This window comes from Thermobia domestica, chromosome 16, assembly GCF_964235325.1.
Source record: "Thermobia domestica chromosome 16, izTheDome1.hap1.1, whole genome shotgun sequence".
NCBI lineage: Eukaryota > Metazoa > Arthropoda > Insecta > Zygentoma > Lepismatidae > Thermobia > Thermobia domestica.
In genome coordinates this window covers 3499077-3525838 of record NC_137469.1, presented here as the reverse complement: position 1 = coordinate 3525838, position 26762 = coordinate 3499077, and the positions used below count along the sequence as shown (strand labels likewise).

Genomic DNA, 26762 nt, shown 5'->3' with positions numbered 1-26762 from the left:
AAACGCTCAATCCCAAAACATCCAATCAATTTCTGATTTTGCTTGGATCGACAAGGTTTTCTCGATCGGTATAAGTAGAATGTCACGTTTCTTATTAATATTATACCATATTTATAATATCAAAATAGGTAGGCCTAATTGCCCCTGTCCTCCCCAGATGACGCCCCTGGCGAGAGAAATGATTTCGGTTACATAGGTCATGAGTTAGTTAATTAGGACAAAATGTCGGCGCGTTTTAGTGTGGACTTAGGTAATGTTTAGTACTGACTCTAATGTTTACTTTGGGGGCCGCGGTGGCTCAGTGATACAGCGTTCACCTCTGGTGCTTGGGGTCCCTGGTTCGATCCCAGCCCCCGCCAAGTGAACTTTGTGGTGGACAAACACCGTGCTCGTGGGTTTCCTCGGGGCTCTCCCGTTTCCTTCCACTTTCTTCATTCCACCATTTCATTCATTTCTTATCATCACCGTCTCCTTTAGCCTAACCGGCGTAACCGTGGGATGTAAAACTCGAAGATTTCATTTTCGTAATATTTACTTGAAGACAGTTAGACATGATCAGATTCGGATTTGCGCGTGGACTACAAATGCGCCCGTCTTAGGGTCGCAAATTGAAGCTAGATTTTGAGAATATGATTAATATGTTTCATGAGAAAGGAGAAGATAATTTTCGGAGTGGAATTGCAAGTATTTGTTAAATTTGTGTCCTAGAAACGCAATATAATGTTTTGTCCTTTTGTCGTTTTCTTTTTAACGCACGTAGATACGAACAAATACCGGGGGCTCAATACAGGTCTTGTCATATTTCTCCATCGTATCTTAATTGTATTTTTTCTAGTATGAAGGTTTGAAGTGACTTTATAATATTGTAAGTTGTAAGAAATGTTTGTAGATATATATAAAACTCGCTGGGCACTACATTAGCGGGAAGGGTCTGCTTTTACCGAAAAAACTATTCCTGACGCGGAACGTAGTTTCGTTAAAAAAAAAAGATAGTTAGGTATAGGTACCGAAATCAATTTTCTGGGAAAATATATTCTAATTCCGGGAATGTTTGTTAAGTCCGTTATTGGATCCCATATTGATTTGGATTAGGATTTTAGATTTCTGGGCTTTCGGAATCAATGGCCATGTTAACCCTTTATGTTTGAGGGATGACGTCCCTCGGCGAGTACACAATCCGGGGAAAGGGGAGGAAGAAAGGATTGGGGAAGGAAGAAAGCGGCCTGGGACCTGTAAGTTAGGTACCACCCCGGCATTTACCTGGTGTGAATGAGGAAAACCCAGGGAAAGCTCATTCAGGAGATGGCTGTCCTGATAAAGCTTTTTACACTTTTTCGACGAAGTGTCCCCACTGGGAATTGAACCCTGGACCGCTCGCGCTGGAACCCACACTGAAATGAAAGTGAAATTACATGGTGGATGTAGCCGAGGGAAAAATTAAATTCATGAAAATATCGTGTCTTACATTTTCCGTGTCGAAATTGCAAATTATTCCTTTTTTAACTTATTCAATTATCAAAACTAGAATTTTAGGAATGATCCAAAAATGCATCAAAAGATTGCGATCTTGGCCAATATTTAGATTTTGGATCAGGGGCCACAAAATTTTTGAACGATCCCTAAATCGATTTTTCGTTTTTTTTTTTTTTTTTTTTCGGAATAAGCACATCATGCTGAGTAAATTGTTAGTTTGGTTTGGCCTTACTATGTGTAGTTCTCAAAATATGGGGCGTACAAGAAAATGTTTGATTGTATAAAATATATTAAATTTCGAGGATCAGGGCCACAAAATTTTTGAACGGTCCCTAAATCAAGTTTTCTTTTTCTTTTTTCTTTTTTACGGAATTAGCATGTCACTAAATTCTTAGTTTTGGTTTGGTTACACTATACGTGGTTCTCAAACTATGACGCGTACAAGAAAATGTTTGATTGTATGAATTATATATTGAATTTTGTGGTTCAGGGGCCACAAAAGTTTTGAATGGTCCCTAAATCGATTTTTCGTTTTTTTTTTTTTTTTTTTTTTTTTTTTTTTTTTAACGGAATAAGCTCATCATACTGAGTAAATTGTTAGTTTTTGTTTGGCTACACTATGTGTAGTTCTCGAGATATGAGGCCGACAAGAAATTTTTTGCCTGAAATATATTTGATCTTTTGATCCAAAAAGATAAAGATAAAAAGTAAACAATTGACTAAATAAAACATGGAATGTGTAGTGGAAGTTATAAAAAAGTATTCGTCCTGAACTTTTTTTCACCCAGATGGCGTCAGGATCTTTGAGCAGTTTGCTTGTCACCACAATCGAACCCGATGTCTCAAAGCTATTCACTTCCACAGTCGCACTAGTCAGCGCTTTCAGATGTATGTTTTATGCATGTGTTCCCGACTTCGAATCTGAAGGTCAGTCATTCTGTCCGATTTCGCTGTGTGAAATCATAACAGTCGTTGGGAAGGGGGAGTAAAACAATAAATAAATAAACACTTGGAATGTTTCGACATAAAAGAGTTCACATATTTGAACACCCATAATATTAAGAATACCACAAACCATTAATTACATATGAAATACATGCTAATTTCTTATAAATTACTAATTAATTTGCAATCTTCTGACAATATTGGAGCCGCGGTGGCTCAGTGGTAGAGCGTTCACCTCTGGTGCATGGGATCCTTGGTTCGATCCCAGCTCGCGCCAAGTGAACTTTGTGGTGGACAAACACCGTGTGTGGTTGTTTTCCCAGAGGTCTCCCGTTTTCTCCCACTTTCTTCATTCCATCATTTCATTCATTTCTCATCATCACCGTCTCCTTTAAGCAAGCTGGCATACGCATGCGACGTAAAACTCAAAGGTTTCATTTCATTTTCATTTTTCTAACAATATTGTCATTTCTCTCACCCTTGCTAAGTTATTAGGGGAGAAATTGTCTTCCAAAAATTAAGTGAGGGAATTTCCCGAACCTCCTGAGGATTTCGTGCCCTGTTTTTTTAGTTTTTATCTCATCCACTAGATGCATACCAGAATAGTACCGTTAATTATAAATTCTTCCTCATCTTTGCTATTGTTCTCGTAGATTGTCTGTGAAAGTTGGTTAAGCAAGTAAATATTACATTCACTACGAGAGGACTTACGAAAAAAGTTACTAAATTAAAAAAAAAAACTATTGTTTCCAGTCATGAATGAATTTTTTTCTTTTAAAAATAGTTTTTGAGTATCGTAAGCAATGAATTTAAAGTTTCTGGCACTTATCTTGCCTGAAGGTAGAGCCTTTAATTTTTTGTTGTTTTATGAGAATGCCGCGAAATCGTAGTTGTGCATCCGACCCGACTCCCAACGTTGGCTCCCTCAGAGAGTGGTAGCGGCAGAAGAAGCCCAGAGGCGGTATGATTTAGAAGCTCCAGGTATGCTTATTTACCTGGCCAAGCACCGTGGCTGGAGGCAAAAGAAACAGCGTCCTTCTGTTTGTTTGGGCCTCTCCAAGACTTTTGGTTCCCACCAAAGGAGTTTCGTGAATGAATTAGAAGAGAAAGAAGCAGCATATGTGTTGTGTGCGTGTTGTGTGTTTGTGTGTATGTGTGTGCGTGTGTATCTTGAAGCTACCAACCAGCAGATTGGAGCGTCGGCCGCTTGAAGTGCCCTGGCGCCTGTGTCGTTGACCACCATCCGCCGGCCGAGCCCAGAGTGGAGTGAGCAGGTATCAGAAACCGCATCATTAGAAGCATACAGCAGGACAATCAGTTACTATTATACCCCGGCTTCGGATTTGTCTCTCGACGGTGGTAAGACAAAACTGACTTCCTATGGCTCTGTGTGCGAAGTTTTAGTTAGACCAATATGTGAGTTCGTTGTGTCAGACAGTGAATGGTAATTCGTTAAAGTTGTGTGTTGTGGAAACTCGTGGGCTGGAAGAATTACGGCTCCAGAAATCATGAATGAAGTAGCGAGGATGCCACAATCAAACAGGTGTGTCGTAAAGATGTGGCAACCGTGGCGAAATCCAGAAGACACAGGTAACCATGGATACATAGTTACACACACCTTTTTGTTGTATGTTGTTGCCCGCCTAGCTTTTACTACTTTTCGTGTCGTGTGTGTGTGCTGTGATATAAACACTTTTGCATCATCACATGTTTGAGATGCGATACTAAATAAGTTATTGATGATAGATTATATTGGTAATAGTATAAGTTATGCGTCATACATAGATCCAAAGAAACATAATCAAGTAACTCTTTCATTCACTGGCGTCTCTGGCATGTAAAATTCGGGAAGGGGGAACATCAAAGAAATTGATTAAAATGGTAGTACCTAGCCCAATCTGTTTATTATCTTCAATTTCATTTTTACCTTTCTACTTACCTTCACTTACCCTGTGGTATATCAAGAACTATGTTATAATCATTTCACAGCCTGAATATTATATTCCAAATATGTTATTTTATCGTTAGTAAATAATTAAATTAGAATAAAATATTTAATATTTTGTACTTCAAAATATTGGAGGGCACGTGCCTTCCTCGTCCCCCCTGCTAGAGTGCTTTCGTTAAGATTTCTGAAGAATCATTGCCACTCAAAAAAAAAAAAAAAAAAATGCACACTTCACTAAGAACCTGTCTGTTTCTTAAGTTCTCGGTCTCGGCCTATCTAAAGATCTATTTGCCCAAACCTTCATTGTGCAAATTAAGACTAGAAGTACTAAATTCTTTTCTTTTAATATTTATTTTATTTTTTGACCATACAATATTAAATAATGCGAATATGTCATGATTGTCCAGTAGCGGATATATAAGGTAAAAACTGGGGGAGCCAACCAGAACCCAGATCATGATAGGTATATCATGAGTTTGCTATAAACTTTCGAAAATATATAAATAATAACTTAAATTATTTTTGTCACTGAAAAAACGACGGGGGGCGTATTTCCCCGGCCAAGATCCGCCACTGTAATTATCGAGTTTTATTTAGAGAGTAATATGTGTAAGAAGACAAAAAAGAATACCGTGAAATTTGATACGATTCGTTATAAATAACTGAATATATCTATGACCAGTCAGAAAAACAGCTTGGTGTCTCTAAGAGGTAAAACTTTCCGCTGCTCCTAGTGGATAAAAATTTGAATTTTATTTTAAAAATATTATTTCATAGTGCTTTTAGAGATGATGTATTTTAACTCGAACCTCCTATCAACAATAGTAGGACATAAATCATAAACGTAAAGACTACAGGCTCTCAGGCTGTTGAAAGACTATCCTTTGCATACAGTGAATCTATCGACTCAGTCATCCCCAGATCGCTGAAATTTTCAGTCACAGAACCTTGAAATTTTGTATAAATATTGTCTTGATACCTTAAGGTGTAGACGAGACGGAATTTTGTGAAATGAAGACCCTAAAGGGAAAAAAGGGGCTTATTTCCCCCTTCCTCTCGTTCTTCATATTTTCGAAATTATTATAGGCGTAGAACCTTGAAATTTGGAATAAATATTTCCCATGTACCACAGACTGATTGTAATCTGTAATTTTACAAAATATGACTTTTAGGAGAGAAATGGGAGAAACGTTTACGAAATTTCAATGACATCGAACTTATATCAGAAAATATTTTGAAACTAGACAAAAAGTTACATTACATCTCTTTCAAATATTTGCCATAAACCCACTCTCCTTATATGAATATATATTAACTGTATTGTGTTGGCAAGTTTTCTTTTTCACTGAGGATGCTTGCACGAGGGCATTTGATATTGTAATGCACCGAAGAGTGCAGGAGTCGGAGCGAGCAAAGGCAGATGACTAACACAAGATTGGGGCGTTGTTTGAAGTCACTCTGACTGAAAATACTTTAGGAAAGTTCGTATGTGATCTATTAGGGAGTCTATATTGTGTATACGTGGTTCTTTTACGGACAGTTACATTCCAATGAGATGACACTTTTTATATCTACCTTACTACCTTAGAAGTATGGAGTCTATACAATTAGGTTCATTAGATCAGTGATGATTTCAGACGATTCCCCTCAACACTCAGGAGTTTAATGAAATACTGGCAACCCTTATTAAGCACGATTCGAGATTTACCCAATAGGTAAATCTCGGAGCTCCCAGGGAGAATTCCCCTGGGCCATTCCCTGAAATCATCACTACCTTAGATTCTACTCATTTTTAATAGGTATTACGCCCCAGATTTTCCAAATATTGACATCCAGAGTCTATCTTAATCTTCATGGAGTTCCAAAATTGTACAACTATTTGTATTTTCTATGCACCCGCCCATCTTAATCACATGAATATTATGCCCTCCTGTGACATGCATGTATCTAGTGTGAAAACTGTACGTTGTATAACATTTATTCGTTTATTTTGTAACATTTTCCTCTTTTCCGAAATTCTTCAGCTTATATTTTCCATTGCGAGTTTCAGCGACCAACTTTTATATCTCTAATATACATTAGAATGACAGGGGCGCAGTAGCTCAGTGGCAGAGCATTCACCTCCGGTGCTTGGGATCCCGGGTTCGATCCCAGCTCGCGCCGTGCGGACTTTGTGGTGGACAAACACCGTGCTCGTGGGTTTTCTCGGGGTTATCCCGTTTCCTCCCACTTTCTTCATTCCACCATTTCACTCATTTCTCATTATCACCGTCTCCTTTAGCCTAACCGGCATAAGCGTGGGACGTTAAACTTAAAGATTTTATTTCATTTTCACATTAGAATGACAATTACAATCTGGTAGCAGAAATGCCCGTTCTCCGTACGAGACGATCGAACCAAGGACTCCATGCATCAAAGGTGAACGCTCTACCACTGAGCAATCGCTGCCCCTAAATGTGTGTTCAGTTAAGAAGTTTTTTTTTTTTTTTTTTTTTTTTTTGAGGGTCCGGACCAGATGGACCACCACCGTGGGTGCGCCTCTAATTTCGCGAAAGCCAGTGTTATTTTCACCACACCTATGGCTTACGGATTGCGTTTGTACATAAAAATCTTGTGTTCAATGGCTTCGGAGATCCGTTCCTTAATGAGACAATGGATTTACTGTATTATGTATATATTATTATTATTATTATTATTATTATTATTATTATTATTATTATTATTATTATTATTGTTACTATTATTGTATTACAATGTTTTACTAACTTAATTTTCTGTTTGTTAGAATCAAATCTTGGAACTGAAATTTCCCGCAGCTTTCCACTAGCTAGAGCTCTGAACAATGATAATGACGATACAATATTCTCAAATAATTTTCTTCCTTGGTTGAGTGGTTAGCATACGCATCTTTTGAGTGGGAGACCCGGGTTCGATTCCTGGCGCGAGCTCAGGTGATTCGGATCCCACTTAAGCTGTAGGTCCACGTCTCGTATAGCCTCGTCGCTGAAAGGTACGCTAGACCGAAAATCAATGAAATAAAATTTTCTTCCTATTTACATGAGAGTAAGAAGTGCGTAAGTCGCAAACCGTGTTTTCCAGAAAACACCAAAAACACTTACTTATGTACTAAATACGTATTGGACATACTACATTATATACTTGGTTAATTACGCCATCAACCCGTATAAAACAAAATAAAATCTTCCATTCGTTGAAGACCTCTGAAAGATATTTAAAAAATTGGTTTTAGTTCATTTTCGCCAAAATTGGACTTACGCACTTCATGCTCTAAGCTATAGTATCGTTTTATTGTAAAATTAATTCACGATTTAGAAATGGAAACCAACTGCCTGCTGCATATGCAACCCAACTCTCAGGGAAGCGTAGATGGTTGCAGGCAAGTAGGCATTGTCTTCATATGACAAGTTTCTCTTTCTTTCGTAGAGAGAGGAAAGGACCATTGCATTCCACAATGGAATCAAAATGTTCAATAAAGCTCTAAAAAAATTGAAAACAGTATTTTTTTAAAATAAAAAGTCGGATAATTTAGTGTTGTTAGTTAATAACAAAAGCATAGAAAAATATACCAAGAGACTTCTTTTTGTGAGTTAAAATAAAGAATGTGACTAAGGTTAAAACCGAGTGAATTACAAATTTCCATAATATCAAAAAAGAAAAAGAAAAGGAAAGAAAGAAAGAAAGAAACTCTATCCGTCATCCTTTGCAAGTGCGCCATATTGCAACAAATATTGTTATTGAAAAGTGGTAGTTCGTTATCTCGTTACGTATGCATGGATCTTCCAACTTCAGATTGATTTTATTACTTTATTCAGAACAAATTTCTACCCTAAACAATAAGTTTATTTCCTAAACGCGAGAGAAAGCAGACACAACCATTTCATTGAAACCGGGTCAAGTTGTTCTTGTACAGACACCCAAAATAAATGTCGACTCGGATGGTAGAAGCTTGCGATGTAAGACGAAACAAATGAGCTTCATTTCACAATGTGAAACTATACAGTAGACTTTCAATCTGCGGGATTTCAATACTAAAACCGGAAGTAGTATATTAACAACACCCGGTTGCCATAGAGGGATAAGGTCAGAGGCGAAACCTCTTGAATTCATATCGACATCAATTTCTGGCTACTTCTTACTATTATTACTATATAGTAATCGATATCAAGACGGAAAATGTGTATAGTTTTTACCACTTTTCGTTTCAGTAGAAGAATTCGAGCTTAGATGAAATCTGTTCTTGGAATACTAACTCCATATCTCAGTACTGTTTATCTTCTGTTATTACCGCTTCCACTTTATGTGGAATCAATATTGTAAAGATAAGTGATGATAGATGACAACTGCTGGTTGCAATTGAGAAACAAAGTAGATGAAACCTATTCTTGCGATACTGAATCCGTATCAGCAATCTCTTCACCACGTATTATCGTTTGTTTTTTTTTTTTCACTACAGTGATGAGTTTGAAACCGGAAATCGTAATTCCCACCACATGACTTGAATAGATAGATAGAGGCGGAGAGTAAATGTATTCTTTGGAGTATTGAATCTATATTAAGAGACCATTTCGCACCATCTCTTACTGCTTCTTCCTTTATAGAAATCAGTATTGAAACCGGAAATAGAAGTAAATTTCTACCACTTCCGGTTGTAGTAGAGAAATGGTTTTATAGATACACTAGTCATGGAATCATTACTGTAGATACGCTGTCAATATTTGAGTTTTATTTCATTCAACCTCCCTCGACCTCTTCCCTCCTTTGCTTCTTGTCCCATTGATGATAGACGCGTGCTCCTGTGCGATATACCAGTCAATTCCAAGTGACTGGTTTACACATTTGTTGTAGTTTTCCGGCATCTTTAACGGAAATGGGGTTTCATTTGAACTGGTTACTAGAGAGTAGCCATCAGGAGATAACCTTTAAGTTTCTTACCATATGCGGAGGGGAAACACAGTGCTTAAGCTAGGTTGCCATGCTGCTAGAATCTTGTAGCTATCATTAAAAAATCTTGCAACCCCATCTTTCTATTTATTGTTTACACAGTACAGCTTTCTGAAAGTAAGAAAGATATCTCTACCCATGCAGTGGACAAATAGTAAACCTCCTCATTAAAAACGGGGGCGCGGTGGCTCAGTGGTAGAGGGTTCACCTCCGGTGCTTGGGGTCCCTGGTTCGATTCCAGCTCGCGTCGTGTGGACTTTGTGGTGGACAAACACCGTGCTCGTGGGTTTTCTCGGGGTTCTCCCGTTTCCTTCCACTTTTTTCATTCCACCATTTCATTCATTTTTCATCATCACCGTCTACTTTAGTCTAACCGGCATAATCGTGGGACGTTAAACTTAAAGATTTAATTTCATTTCCTCATTAAAAACGTATATTTTGGTGCGCTTCCCCTCCCCATCCAAAGTAATTCGTCGTTTCGGAAGTGGCGACACTGTTTTTTTCTGTATGTCAATGGGAGGGCGATAGCAGGTAGCAGGCGAGACGGTCCAGAAAGTTGAATATGGTTTGACTCCTTGCAAGATTTAAAAAAAAAAAAAAAGTTGTATGTTCCTTCCAAGACTATGTTTACATGGAGAAATATTGTAGGGTTGCAAGATTTTTTTAGTGACAGCTACAAGATTCTTGCAGCGTGGCAACCTTGCTTTACTTTGGTGCTAGTGGTACCAATCATGGCCACTGTGTTTTACACCATTAAAAATAAACTGCCGTTATAGATGCACAGAAAAAGAGTTGACACATGAGTAATGGTGAAGCCGCTGCGAGCTGTCACAGACCTTTTCTTGGCTCCTCTATAGTGTTGTGCGACATATGTATTGAACATAAACATAGTGCGGACGGTATTATTATTAAGTATTCTGCCTTTCGGCTGGTCCTGACTAATGAGGATTTTTTTTTCAATTTTAGATTTTTGCCTGGAAATGTTTCTTCTACTTTTGTCGATCTTCAACTTCCTCTTTTAACTCCCAATATTTTCTCCTATCTTTTAAATCATCGATCAGCTGTGTTCTTCTTCCTACTCCTCGCTTCCCTTCTATCTTTCCTTCTATGGCGGTGTAAAGAAGACATTTTCTTCTCAAGATGTGTCCAATCCAATTGATCTTTCTATGAAGGGTGCTGGCTAGAAATGCCCTCTTCTCTCTTATCGGTTTTAAAACATCTTCGTTTGTTGTCCTCTCTGTCCATTTTATCTTCTCCATCTTCCTTCAACACCACATTTCGAAGCTCTCTAAATCTTTCTTTTCTAACTTCCGTAATGTCCAAGTCTCTGAACCATAGAGTCCAATACTCCATATATAGCACTTGACCAACTTCTTCTTAAGTCCAATATTGAGCCTGCTAATTAAGAGTGATCTTTTCTTGTTGAATGCTTCTTTGGCTATGGCAATTCTTGACCTGATCTCTTTGGTGCAGTAAGCGTCTCTCGTCAAAATACTTCCCAGATATTTGAAATTATCGACCTCTTCAAGTTCTCTTTGTTCTACTCTGATCCGTAATGGCGTGTTTCCACGGGATATTCCTCATGACTTTCGACATTTCGATGTTAATTTCCATTTCATATAGTTTTCCAGTGTCAACTATTTTGTCAATCATCTCCTGTAGTCCTTCTTCATTTTTTGCTATTATAACCGTATCATCTGTATACCTGATCTTGTTAATGATCTGCCCTCCAATCTTGAAATGTAACTTTTTACGTTCGTTCTGAAGTTGTAGAAAAAGGAAGATCAGATATTATTTTGAGGTCAGAGTAATCTGGTATCATTTTTTCATTGATGACAATCAACAAAAATAACAAAATGAGCTGTGAACGAAGGATAGATTAAATCCGCCATGGGAACATCCAGTTGCCGAAGGGTTTCAATCAGTTAAACACAGTAGCAAGTAAATCATTTGCATAATAATGTGTGAACATCATAGAATAAAAAAATCTTAATAGGGAAGCAACAGTTTCCTTAAAACCTAACTACAGTGGTGAGAAAATTCCGGTTTCTCCCATGAAAAATCCATTTTTAGGTGTTGGAAAAGAAACTAATTTGAATGAAAAATTAATGAATGGTGGCGTTTTTACTAATCATGTTTTAACTGATTTCTGAAAGAGGTAATAAAACTTGTTTTTGTGGGCTCTTAATATAAACACACACACATAGCACGATACATTTTACTACCGGACCAAAGTAATGCTTGTGCGTGTTGCTAGTGTGTTTGTATTTTGAAGAGAAAATTTGAAGCATTTTTGTTCTCCTCTGAGAAACATCCACTCATGCACAGATTACTTGGTTGCTGGAGGCGTTTCGGACGGGAAACGAGTTTTGCCAGCGGAGATCGGTTTACACAACTGAGTAATATTTATGAACTGACTGAAGAAAGCTGTACCTGCAATTTTCTGTTGAATTTCTAAAAATATGATATTCATTCCATCTTATCCTCAGGATTTATTGTTCTCCATTTTGTATTTGCATTTGCAGCGTGTGGAGTTTTTTTTTTTTAAATAAAAATTTTAAAAAACACACACACATACACATATAAGGTGAGTGTGAAAGAAATAGACTCTTTTGAAAGCCTTACAGCAAAAAAACAATTTTAATAAAATGGCTGAAATATTTACATGGTTAGAAGAGTATGTTCTGGAGTTTACATGGCTAAATTACAAATGTGTAACATGTGACTCATTAGTGCCGTACTGCAACCAAGGGACCAACTAGGAAGTTACTTTTTTGCTCCAGGATTCCGTCACCAAGGGGGACCAAAAATTTTAAAACTTACTGAAAACATTTTCATCATAAAAGTTTAAAAAACACGACTGAATCACTCCTATGTAATTCATGAATCCTTTTCAACATGTTGAGATAGGGCCCTCATAAAAGTTTTTGGTGGGCCCCCTTGTATTTTTCCGCTCCAGGGACCCCAATGGTCTTAAGCGGCCCTGTATATTTTCTATACGAAAACAATGATGTAAAATGTAAATTATTATTTAGTTTCAAGTTATGACATCATTTGAGATTTCAATTTAGCTGAATACTTCAATATTAGCAAAATTATAAAGCAGAGTGGGAAAGGCTGGAGTGGACAGGGGTTGAATTACGAAAAATGAGAAAGGCTGTTTTCGCAACATCATGGGCTAGCAACTCTGGTCTCTGATTAGCTGACTGTATTGCCGGTACACGATGTGTTATCGTCCTTCGTTCCCTTACTCCCGTATGCGACGAGTGTGTGACGTGTGCCTTTTTGTTCATATACCGCTACTTACGGCCTTCATTCAACGTCCAGGGCCCACCGGGAAATTTCCCGGTTTTCCGGTTGGCCAGTACGGCCCTGTGACCCATAGTCCAATTCTTTCCAAGTGCGAGTTACTGTTTCCTCAACATACGACAAACAGTAAGATGGGTTGCCACGTTAGAAGTTGTAGCTGTCAAAAAAAAAAAGATGTTGAAACCCTACCATATTTTACCATGTACACACAGTCTTGAAAGGGTCATAAAACATTTTTTCCATCTTGCAAGGAGTTGAACGATGCGCAACTTTCTGGGACGTCTTGCTTGCTACCTGCTATCGCCCTCCCGCTGACATAAAAGAAAAAGAACAGTTTTACCGTTTCCGAAACAACGGAGTCTTTTGGACAGGGAGGAGAGTGCGCCAAAATACACGTTTTTAATGAGGAGGTTCACTGTTTGTCCACTAGAGTGCAGTGCTGCATGGGTGGTGATATCTTTCTTGCTTACAAGAAGTTGTAAAATCTAAACAGTAGATAGAAAGATCGGGTTGCAAGGTATTTTTTATGAGAGCTACAAGATTCATGTAAAATGGAAACGTACCATAAGATAAATGAATAATTTCCATTTCAATTGCTGCTGCAAATGATATACAAAAATATAAAGGGAACCAGGTAGCACTTACGAAACTGCATTAATTGAACTATTGATTGGTTGTAGATATTTTCTTACAATCTCAGAAACTGTATATTACTCTAGAAGTTGATAAGTTCAGTTGCATCAGTAATCCACTCAGATTTGTAGCGAACCAGGAGAGAGAGGGAAGATTATTACAAAAGAGATCTGAGTGACGGAGATGCAATAAGAGACAAAATGTGTTACTAATTAAAACTTATTTCCTGTTTCTCTGGAAAGTTTCATCACATAGTATCTGGTGTACCTCAAGGAAGCTTCTTAGGACCCCTTTTATTCTGATTACACATTAGCAACTTATTTATAACCTTTCCTACCAATAATCTTTTAGTCAGCAACAGTTGTGAACGCTGTAGAAGTCTTCTTAAGTGAAAGTGATTGCTATTCTGTGTGAATATCGTCTTTTGCCCAGTACTGGCAAACTAGGAACGTAAAACACAACGTTGATTTACATATTGCTCTTTAGGAACTTAGGACATAGCAAGTCAGGTAGATAGCGAAGCACTGTAATAAGTTTTATTTTAGTGCAAATTCCTTCAAATTTGGATACCATCGAAGCTGGTCAGCCTAAACATGTAACAAACTTACGGAAAAATAAAAGCAGATCGCATTGTTTTACAGATAAACGACCAAATTAATTAAGTGGCCGAGTTTTATCGTAAAATCGCATAGGTTTTTTCAGTTATCAGAAGTTGTTTTTATAAACCGGCTGATCCAAGCCCTTGAGAAGGCCGCGAAGCCTGGCAACCTGGTCTTCAAAGGAAGAAAAAGACTATAATCTCATGTCATGTGTGAGTGTGTGTGTGTGTGTGTGTGGAAGCGTCTCTCATCAGTCAGCCTCAGTGGTTTGAATGAACACCAACAACGGCCCTGAAGCCTTCTTTTCAAGGTCGCCGCACAGCTTCTTGTTTCCAGCGCCTCCAGGCAAAGGAGAGGAGGCTCCAGTAAGCCTTTGAGATGAGAGAAAGCACGCCGACGAACTCTTTCCAAACAATTCCCTTCCACCTCGTTTTCACCCAACATTACACTCCCCTACGAATCAACACATCGTCAACAATGCAACCACATACACACAAACACACATACAATATCGATATCAAACATCACTCTTTACAAACGAAGGTCAAGGACCTGGCTACTCTGGTAGTTATTTAACTATGTAAGATATGAAAAAGAACATAAAAAATATATATCGAAGCACTCTTGATGTCAATTAGGTGAGGCTGAAACTACCAGTGAATGTTTTAGACTAAGGTAGACTGTAAAACATATAACGCAGTGAAATAGTTAAACTAGAAGAACTAACGAAATATATCGGTAATATCCCAAACTCCTATGATGGAAGAAAGGCGATGTTTATGTTTAAACCAGAGTTTAATACATTCGCATTCTTAGCCTCTTGTCAGACGATCTTAGACATTGTGACCTTTTTAATTAAAATTTTGATATTTCTTTTATCCAAGTTTTTTGTTTTTTTAAGTGTCAGAGATAGTAACACTCTCTTCGGTAGCCGTATTTCTCGATGTGTTACGAAACAAATCTCCTCTTGCAAACGTGCTTATGTTAAAAATGTAGATGTGCTAATGGAATATTAGTTTTTGGAAAGAACATGTCTATTGAGAAACATACTATAGATATGCCACATTGACTTGACACTTAGTCTTCCGTTCCAGGCGCTGCTATCGGTTGAAGGAATTCCACTCCCTTTCGCTAAGGCTTTCGCGCTTAGCTATAGCTGAACCCTTATTGGCTCAACGCGTGGGTGTCGAAGGTGTGAGCTTTACTGCTCACATTTTTGCCACGGCTCAAGACATTTTGCAACACTATAAATTACATTAGATTAGATTAGGTTAGATCAGATTAGATTACATTACATTAAGTTAGATTAGATTGGATTAGTTCTTTCCGCTTCCACAGTGCCGCGTGTAACCATCTTCTTAACTTCAACTATACCCTTCACCAGACTTTAACACTCTTCCTCACAATCCCAAGATAAATTCTCCAATTCTTCCGGTAAATTTCCTGAAATTGGTCCCAGAATATAGCAGTTAACCCTTGAAAAGAATTAGGAAACATCTACTTAGGAAGGAATGATATATAAACAGTGTAATATAGTCTTTATCTGGTGATACCCGTATTCTTTATGTGTGCTGACATGCTGGGAGTACGTCAGGGGATTAAACTTGCCTAGTCGTCTGCCAGAAAATCCGAGACATTTTGCCATTTCTTGTCAATTCTTCTTATTAAAGAATATCTTAGTGTCCGAGTTGCCAACTTCAGAGAACAAAATTATCGATTTTCGTCTGTAAAATTATCGTACATTACAAGCAAATATCGTATATTCGCTATGCACGTGATGTTAGAAACAAATATGGCAATAATATATAATAAACTTATTTAGTAATTTTCAGTTTCGAACTCCAAATCGGCGTCACTGTCCTCACCCTTTTCAAAAATCCTTAATAACACTGTTCTGAACAATAACAATATTTCCAGCAGCGTCTTATACGTAATTGAATTTAAAGAATAGATGCAGGTTGCCATTTGCCAATTCTCAAGTCGATGTTGATTTATTTTAGCGAGAATAACTGTTGAAGACCTCAGTGTGTATGTTCTCGTATTTAATACACATCTACAATTTATTTGCACATTTAAACACTGCAATACAGAAGAGTGCGTTCTAACCATAGTAGGATATACAACTTGCAAACCACTTGCTGTAAGCTTGAATTGCAAGTCGGAAATGCTTGCATCCAGCTTGATTGGAAAACGTGCAAGCATGCCGCAAGATGCATTCCAGTAACGAACTTCCATGGGGGCAAGCTTCCATAAGTGTTCCATTCAAGCTTCACGCAAGCGTTTTACAAGTTAAGTCAAGTCAATAGCCAATGAACGACCAGTGACGCTCTGCGAAGGGTCTAAAGCATTGCTTACAAGTACAACAATAGGCAGATTGTATAAAAGCATGCGTTTCAACTGCAAGCGTAGAAAGCCAAAAGCCAAGCACGTGCCAACTAGCCGAAAGCTTTCTTGCTACTAGGGAAAATATCATAATTCATCGTAAAGGCATTATCGTATATAGCATTGCCTTAAATCATCGTATGGTTGGTAAACCTGGTGCAAGTAGCGTTATATTCCTAATAGTTAACACTCGTTGCTCCGCTACGTAGGCAGACAGGCATGAAGCACTGCGAATGTTAACGTAGAGATTACCGTTGCTAACAGATTGAGATATTTTTCTTTTATTATAAGGATTATCTTGCAGCTAATGAAAACTGGGAACTATTCAGGGCACAAACCAAATAATAAATTCGCGATTATGATATTCAAACACAAGCTTGCTTGTTACTAGACCACGCCTAAGGCCGAATAGGCACGATCATACTTTTCCATCGTACGCTGTTTCCGAATTTTCTTCTGACGAAGTTTGAAGTGACAATTTGGGTGGGATGTTTTTAGATACTGTCCTTACAGTGTTTCTTTAAGATAAAATGTACCCGGGGGAAGGGGGGCACAATTAGCATTTGGAGGATCACATTCTATTTTCACACGGTTTCGGTATGATTTATTATAATATAAACGAATTATTTTGGTTTTCTGCGGGGGCACTCTGAAAGCTCCGGGGGAGGAAGTGTCCTCAAGAAAACATGCCTGGAAGCAACACTATTTCCTTACTTCCTTGTTTATGTGAGACACGGCTTAGTGGAAGGTGAGTAGAGAAAAGTTAAGTATTTGGTTAAAAGATAGTTGAAATGCCGTGTATAATGGCGTTTTGTCACTGAAAAAAGGCAGAAAAATGTTGAAGTCATCGGGCCGTGTCATGTGATCAAACTAGTTTTTTTTTTTTTTTTTTTTTTTCATTGTTAATCAAGCTAAACACGTGAAGGTATGAATCGTTGCAGAATTATACAATGTAGATCAATGTATTGTTTGAATTATAATGTTCCAATTGTCTCACCTTGTAGAAATATTCCTGTCTACGTTTAGCTATGTTTGACGAACATTCCTAAAATATTCTTAGCGCATATTAGTATGTTTATCGTCCATAAGGTAAATTATTTATAAAAAAAAATAAAAAATATGCGTACAATTTTCCTTGTATACGTTTGTAACCAATGATTATGAACGAAAAAATGTCCAGGTAACATTCCGAGACTATTTTAATAATATAGAGTATCCCCTTCCTTTAAGTATGTTGAGTGAGTAATCATTGCGGGTTAAAATATTACCACATTATTTCCAAGAAGTGACTTATAAAATATGCCTCAAGGAAAGTTTTGGATCACTCTTCTTTCAAAATATTCTAGAAATGTTGCAGGGATATTTAGAAATAGTACACAATATAGACTGTAAGTGTAAAGGGTACGTACATTAATTTTGGGAATTCTGTTACTACTCCGTACATTTTGTTGCTGTTGTTCTGACGATACCGAAGTATTCAAAAGTTACATATATATAAGTTGGTCGTTGACTCAAAGGAATACAAACGGGAAACGGGCAGGGGGGCCTTGGCTCACGAAAAGGTGTTAAATTTCTTAAGGTTTTCTTAATACAAAAAAAAAAATGTAATATAGCAACTAGGGAGATTTTCTTTGGGCGCCCATGACGGGACGTATTATTAACTTGAGATCCTAACTACAACCAGGCTTGATCCCGGTCCAGTTGGCGGGTGCGTACCGTTCGCTATCTCGAATGATTGAATCAGCGTCCTCAGTTTCGTAAAAGCGAATTTTCCGCCAACTAAAATAGACGTTTCCTTTGGTCATTGACCAGTGACACATTGGGCGTAATTTCTCCATGGGAGGGGTCAATGGCTAATGAATTATAACGTGAAAATCTTTATATATGTGGAGTTTGCTGTCTTCTTCCCCCACGAAAATCTGAAATAAAGCAACTACAGCAACACCTAAAATGCAAAAACATCAGATGACTTTTTGCAACTGGTATCAGGAACTATATCCTTAGTAGCAAAATCGGTTGGCGAAACGTTGGAAAAATGGTGGCGATGCAACATACCAATGTTGGCCCAACGTCAGGTTTGGCCACTTTGGCAACCATTTCGCACGCAAACCATTTCCCAACCAAAAGATCGGTTCCCGACATTTAACAAACGCTAAAGAAACGTGTTTCTTGGTTGAGAGAACAGTCAATTGTAGTATAGTAGCGTGAAGATCGGGAGAAGAATTGATTGGCTGATCATACATTTAATCAACGTTGGGCCAACGTAAGTTTTTCTGCTGTAGGCTTGCACCGACCATCACCCACCGTTTTCACCAAATCCCATTCAGTTCCCGTCGGTGGGCCAACCAACCTTGCTACTAGAGATGCCCTCGAAGAAGAAGAGGTGGTAGAGCGAATAGATGGTTAGGTAGCTCGTCAGTGACAGCCTTCGAGTACACATCGTGTTCCCGTGGGACTATGTGGAAGGAGGCGTCACGATTGATTTTCTTTACATATTCACTACACTTGCATCTCTTCTTCGTCCATTTACTTATTCATACATCCCCTTCTTCTCTCACACTTTTTCGTTTTTCCATCATACATTCCTTACTTTTCCCCACCTTTTTAGCCCTGTCCGCCTGGGTACTTCGCCCTCTTCCACTGTCTGAACTTCTCTCCCGATTTTCACCTTTTTCTGATTTTGACGTTTCTTTGTTCTAATTGTGACCTTTACTTTTGAACAATTTAGTTGTCATTTTAAAAATCCTCCTTGTGAGATACACGTATGACAGTTTTTACATTTGTAGGCTACATGACTTATGACCGAGACATCTATTTAGCCGTTAGTGGTTTTCGAGAAGAGTTCATGTTCATCCTACCAACCCCTTCCCTTTTGTCCTTTCCAACTGTGATCTGGTTCCTATCTTCCTTCGTGGATAGCTGGTTATGCCTCTTTAGAGTGATACAAACTTCGTCAACCTTCAGATCGATGAATGTGCTTGAGAACGAACGAGAGAAAGAATTAATAAATAAAATATACTGGAAAAAATTTAGAACGTCAGAATTCCCCATTTTCAGTATATTGTAAAGAAAAATTCCCGCCGGTGTTGAGAATTCCTTGTTTCACAGGAAATTTTCTTAAGAATTGACAACACCAAGTTGAATTCAGAGGGTTACACAACGTTGTCTTCCAAAACATTTAAAGGCCACAGAATACCGGTACCATACGAATATAATAAAGTCGAGCGTCTAAGGTGGGAGGGATACGTCGTTGGCATACAGTAGATTCCTAGTGGGAAAGAGACCTCTGGGTAGAACATAAAGAATGTGGGAGGATACTACAAAGCAGTATCTTAGGAATGGCGGATTAGCTTCACACAGAATAGAATCCAATAAAGAACTGTGTTTCTGTGGTGATGATCCATCTGGTTCCTTAAGACACAGAATTTGTTATTTAAGGAATGTATGTAAAATGACTGTGTTGACAATCTGTCTTGTTATGACCAATATATTAAGATGTGTTATTGTCTTTTCTTTGTAGATGATTCACCGACTGCTCTTAATGAAGACAAACGAGATTCTCCAGCAAAGGAAGTGACCACGAGATGGCGCAGAGATCGTCGGTGCAAAGATAGGCAGTTGGAGTATCTGAATGCAGCAAAATCTAAACTCAGAAAAAGTGACGAAAGGTAAATATATACTTTGTTTTGGCGAATACATCGCCGTGTAAATAGAGAAAGGTTAGGTTCAGAATTAAAATATGCTTTATAAAAATTGATCTTTCTATTACGTTGTTTAATTAATTATTTTAATGTCCTTTTTTATTCTTTTTTTTCGAGATCTAATTAACCTAGAGATTCCTCGCTAGAGAGAAACAATATCTCGCTAGGTGGTGGCAAGAGCGCCGATCCTGGGGGCCAGAGGGCCCGGGCCCCCCAACTCATGTGGGCCCCTCATTCATTGTATTTGTGAATATATAATATTTTGCATAATTTGAATGCAATTTGTCTTAAAATCCTCATATATATGCCGTCTGCATCTGAATGGACCCCCCAAATTTACAGAGAAATCGGCGCCCTTGGATGGTGGAAGATCAAAAGTTAGAAGTCAAGCTCGTAGTTAGATGTGACCCATCCAGTTAATCCCAAGATGCGGTCAATTAAACATCTCAAAAACTACTTCATGAATCTCCATCAATTGTAACCAGAATGCGGAGGGTCAGTGCTGAATTATAAGTGTAAAGGCAAAGGCGCCGATTTCTCTGTAAATTTGGGGGAGGGGCCCATTCAGATGCAGAAGGTATATATTAGAGGATTTTTAAGACAAATTGCATTCAAATCATGCCAAATATTGTATATTCATAAATACAATAGGGGGCCCATATGAGCTTTGGAGGGACGCCCCCCAGGATCGGCGCCCGTGTGTAAAGGTATTAATGTTGCGCAGTGATACAATATAGATGCATACGTATTTAGGGAAGAGCAAAGAAATCATGAAAATATGAAATATTTGTGGTTAACAGTTAAGAGTGAAAAGGATAAATGGAACCGGAGTAATTGTAGGTAAGGTTTATTAAAAATAATATCAAATAATTATTAATTGAAAATAAAATCATTTGGGTTGTCACCCGAGGCCATCATCAACTGAAGATTAGCCCATTGCTAGAAGCAGGGCTGCATTTAATACTTTTGCCGCCTCCTCAATATCAATAAAAACCAGTATCAAAAAAATTGAAACAGTAAATAATCAATATTTAAGTGGAAGTGGAAAAAATAAAATGTAATTTTCAGTTTCAGTTCATGAAATAAGGGTTGATTTTAAGTATAGTGGGATTGATAAACGTTGAATACTCTCGATAATTATGGAAGTTAGTCAGCAATGAAAGGAAAGTAATAATTAATGGTATCGTGTATTATATGTCGCGTATAATCCTGTCCGCTTTATGTATATTCTGTAATGTAGATATTTGTTTGCTAGTTGAAACCAACGATACTTTTTTTATGCCTTTGTAAATTTTTACTGACTTAATGTTAGTTCGTAATTTATTGTATATTATTGTGATTGACATACAGTATATATATATCAGGTGTTTCAAAACAGTGCCGACGTTTGAAAGGTGATTCCTGATACCAAAATAAGATTAAAAGCATAGAGCAATTTGGTTGCACAAATGCTTCCTTTCGGAGTTATACGCTGTCGAAAACGTGAAAAAAATAAACTTTAAAGGTCCATAGTTCCAAAAGTATGGGACCTACCGTAATCGGGTCAAGACTTCACTTAGGGACTAATACGTGTGCTATCCTAAAAATACATGTTTCAGAATCCTAAGGTACTAACGCAACAATTTTTATAGAGGTAGTTTGGGTGCAGGCATATGAGTTGAAGTACTCACGAACAACCTCTATAAAAATTGTTGCGGAAGTACCACAGGATTCTGAAACATGGATATATATATATATATATATATATATATATATATATATGTGTGTGTGTGTGTGTGTGTGTGTGTGTGTGTGTGTGTGTAATGCTTTTTGTAAATATTTCTTTACTGGATTTACTTGACTTTGCACCAACATTAAACCCAATAGCAATTTTCTTTATTAAAAATATAGGTTCAGTAGCTGTGCTAGTAACCTTTTTGACAGAATGACCGTGATTTTCATTTTTTTGCAGCCCTGATAGACAATCTGATTCGCAAGCTGAAGAAGGAGAAGAGAAGCGAACACGGGGCACCGCAGACGCTCCTTTGGATATGACGACACGCCGTCGAGCATCGTCTCCAAAGGCTTCATCCTCACCCCCACGCTTCCAGCGGTCACCTCCCCCGTACGGAGCATTTCATTATACCACATCATCATCATCATCAACGACACAGCAGTACCAGCGACCTTCCGTCATCACGTGTGCATCGGGACCCAAGCACTGCCCAAAGACCAGTTGTCCGTCCCCTGGGAATACAGAACCCTCATCGCCGTCGAGGACACAAGACAGTTCGTCGGGCAGTCAGAGTTCCAAGGAAGTTCGACATGGACATAGGAGGGAACTTTTCTCAGGTAAAAATGGTCGCAGGAATTATTTTTTAAGCTAATCCCTTAAGATGAACTTTGGTGTAGTTCCAAAGAATTTAGCAAAATTGGGAAGGTAACAGAATACTATGGCGTTTTCTCTTGTAATTAATGCTTTTTCATTTGATTTTCCAATGTCTTCCATATGTAGTTACTTATAAATGTTCATAAGTTGTACACACACTGGCATTTGTTTCTGGCATGTAAAATTGGGGGGGGGGGGCATCAAAGAAAGTGATTTAAATGGTACTATATAGCCCAACCTGTTTATTAACTTCAATTCCATTTGTTACCTTTCTGCTTACCTTCACGGACCCCCTAAGATATATCAAGGATTCTGTTATAATCGTTTGACAGCCTGAATATTATATTCCAATTAAATATAATTATTATTTATATGTTATTCTCGTTAGTAAATAAATTAAATCAGATATTGAATATTTTGTACTTCAAACTATTGGGGGGGATGCATCCCTCTCGTCCCCCCGCCAGAGATGCCCATGTACAGTCCTTATTACAAACTACTGACTACAGACTATTAGATTTTTTTTTTCATACTTGCTGAACCTGCGCTTTCTACACAGCGCATCATTAACATATGAGCATGAATCTCCTTGTCATTCCTCATAACATCTGTACATGTTTATTTACAAATACAAATGAAAGATTTCTTGATCAAAATCGGCACGGAGTATAAAGAAGAGATTTTTTTCAATTTCTCGCACCGTTTCCAAGATTTGAGCCTACTTCCGCAGTTTCTAATTCATGTGTGATCAGTGTTTTCTTTTCTCTTGCATGCAGTATGTAATAAGCAAATACATTACATACACATTTAATTATAATATCAGTTATATATGGTGTTCATTGGGCAAAACACTCCAAACAATAATGATTCAACTTAGACTGGAGAAATGGTTATCCTTCGTTTTTCATTATCATTTGGTCATGAAATAAACGCCTGAGATATACAACCTCTGTATATAAATATGTTGTGTTAGAGTATATAACCCATAGGATATGATCCTTTTTTAAAATTTTAACACTTCCAGTGTTACCCCTAAAAATGTAATAAAGAAGTAACGGCCATATTTTTAAATTATTCAATTAGAACAGAACAATATATACAAAATTTTCAATAGATCAGTGAAAACGGTATCTTCCTACAACCTATGGTTTCACTCACTGTCGAAAGGATTGGCCACAAACATATAAACTTTTCTGGACCACAAACATATAAACTTAGCATTTTAGTATATAGATTTTTATATACATTAATTGTAGTTTTTTCAAGCAACTAAAGATATACCACATTGACTTGATCCCTAGTCTTCCGTTGCAAGCGCTGGTATCGGCTGAAGGAATTCCACTCGCTTTCTCTCGCTTAGCAACAGCTGAACCCTTATTGGCTCAGCGCGTGGGTGTGTGAGGGTGTGAGCTGTAGTTCGCATTTTTGCCACGGCTCAAGACATTTTGGCAGCACAATAGTCTTATTTTCCTTACTTTTTTTTTTTTGGCAGTATAACTTTTGTTGTGTATCTTGCATTTCGTTTTTGATTTCTGATTTTCATTATTTTTACCATATTTATTCATTAGCAATTTTTCGCTCATTAATTTTTATTTTTGTATCCCGTTAATAATCACTTTTACAAACCTCCTTATAGTAACTTTCTGCAGATGTGTCTTTCAAGATTCTAGTGTTTTTTCTCTCTCTTCTGAAATCCTATAGGAAGAGCACGTTAATAATATCTAATACAGTTAAAACGTACAGCCATTGGAAAATCTATCGCTTATTGTACAAATATAATGTCTTGAATGTTAAGGAGCCGTTATTATTGTCAAAAATTTAAAAATAACCTGAACAAATCATTATTATTATTATTATTATTATTATTATTATTATTATTATTATTATTATTATTATTATTATTAGCTTTATATATATATATATATATATATATATATATATATATATATATATATATATATATATATATATATATATATATATATATATATATATATATATATTATTGTTATATTTTCTAGTACAAGAATATGTAGTTATTAAATAAGAGGTTAGCTTCACTCTACAGGACGACTGAATAAACTAAAAATTGACGTACATTTACTAATATAGTCAACAGCTCGGATTAACACATTTCTCTTTAATTTCTCATCCCATGTCTAAGAAATACCTTCGATCTTATTCAGGGTCTCCCCATTAACATTACAACCACTGAATATAACACAATTAGTACATGAATACAACACTACTTCTACAACTTCAGGTAATCCATTTGAGGAATCCAACAACACACAGAATCATTGCATAGCAACTCTTTTTGTATGACAGCATGTAATTTGATTTTTAAAAAATCTTTAGCTTCATAATATGCTATGCTTTCTATACAATAATTATTATCAGTACTTTTTTTTCTGGGAAAACAGATACGGATAGTACTCACCAGGAATTTTTGTTATTTTAATCGGTTTGATTAGCTGTAGAAGCAAACTTCAAAAGCTAAACAAATGAAAGAAATTAACAGTTGTTGCCGTCTATTGATTTTAATACCTTTTACAAATGCGTATGATGTACTTTTATTCCAGTTTTCAGATTGATTTAAATTGAAAAATTCATTTCACAGACAAACACACACTTACACACACACCCCAATAAAAGGAGGGGAACTAGAGAAATCAGTTTTACTAATTTCAGAAAAAGCTGCCAGCACTGACTACCATTTCATACCAACAAAGTAACTATTATTGTTGTTACCGTCTCTAAATGTTGAAATCATTTTAATTAATCTATGGTTTACTTTCTGCAGAAAGAAATTACATTTTGACTCTTACTAAATTCTAAATTCATTTAATCTAATTCAGTGTTTTGTTCTCGGTAGGCATGTGTGACCCTGTGATTGACGAACACTTCAGGAGGTCGCTTGGAAAAGACTACATGAATCTTTTCTCTTCAAATCCTAATAATACCAGCAGTAGCAGTAGCAGTGTTACAGTAACGGGGTTGTCAGGTAAGTTCCAGTTATCCAGTAAATTCTGGTTGTCCTAATATATATATTTCGAAAATGTAAAGAAGAGCGACGGATGTGGTCCCAAATGATGCCCTTCCCTGGTTCGATTCCAGCTCGCGCCAAGTGAACTTTGTGGTGAACAAAAACTGTGTGCGTGGGTTTCCTCGGGGTTCTCCCGTTTCCTCCCACTTTCTTTATTCCACCATTTCATTCATTTCTCATCATCACCTTCTCCTTTAGCGTAGCCGGCATAAACGTGGGACGTAAAACTTAAAGATTTCATTTCAAAAGATTTCCAAATGATGCCCAGGTTTGAAACTAGCTATAAACTATCAAACAATAAAACTTGTATTTAAAAAAAAAAAAAAAAAAAAAAAAAAAACTAGTTTTAAAGATTTACGCTTTACATCTTTCTAAATCGGAATTTTGTAAATTTCTTAAAAAAGTAATTTAAAAAGTTAAATAAAATGTACCAACACTTTTAGTAGCCCCAGAAAGTACTACACAAACACGGTATATTGGTGGGATTGCAGTGTAAGATTAGCAATTTGTTGGGAAATGAGTTATATCAATTAGCAAGTAAAGAAGAAAGTCTGTCACTAAATTATCCATACACATGTGTGTGTATACAGGGTCTCAAAAGCCCCCTGACATAGGGTAACTCTGTTATTATCAGAGTTACAACAAAATGTAAGAGGAAACACAATCTCCAAATATAATGTTTTCAATCTAAAGTGAAGGAATTTTTTAAATCGGACGAGCGGTTTGTGCTGTACACTCTTTTTGCGGACAATGTTAAATGAAAATGCAACGTTGCAGTTTAGCTGGACCCACAACCGTAAGTGAATGAAGTTACTGTTTGAAATGGGGGCTGTCCTTCGACGTGTTAACGTGAAAGACAGAAACTTCATTCACTTATGTTTTGAGTCCAGATAAATGGCAACGTTGCATTTTCATTTAACACTGATCGCATAAAGAGTATACAGGCCAAACGGCTTGTCCGATTTAAAGAATTCCTTCACTTTAGATTGAAAACATCATATTTGGAGACGGTTTTTCCTCTTACATTTTGTTGTAACACTGATAATAACAGTTACCCTATGTCAGGGGACTTTTGAGACACCCTGTATATAACACAGTTCAAAAAAAAAAAAAAAAAAAAAAAAAAAGAATTTTAAAGCAGCAATGGACATTGAATTGTTTTCCAGAAAATAGTGAGGAAGAAATAAATAAATAAAAATGGAAGTACACCGTGAGCACTTTCGCTAGTTGTTTATCTGATAGGGGCTGAAAGAACATAGTGTTGCCAGACAAAAAATAGACTTATTTTTTGGAAGAAGATAAAGTTGACAAAAGTAAAGGAGAGACAAAGAGTAACAAATGAAGAAAATTTATATACTTATAATCAGTGTGCTAATTAGGTTATTGATATTAGGGT

The 26762-nt window shown here is 37.1% G+C and overlaps 1 protein-coding gene across 4 annotated transcripts in view; it reads left to right on the top strand.

The window, feature by feature from the left end:
• LOC145672884 (uncharacterized) overlaps positions 1-26762 on the top strand; it is a 169254-nt gene that overhangs the window by 126860 nt on the left and 15632 nt on the right. For all 4 annotated transcript variants that reach the window (XM_081742075.1, XM_081742076.1, XM_081742077.1 and 1 more), the window contains 3 exons: positions 19772-19919; positions 21904-22283; positions 25196-25324. In XM_081742075.1, coding sequence (XP_081598201.1) covers positions 19772-19919; positions 21904-22283; positions 25196-25324 — 657 coding nt within the window. The remainder of the gene's footprint in view (positions 1-19771; positions 19920-21903; positions 22284-25195; positions 25325-26762) is intronic.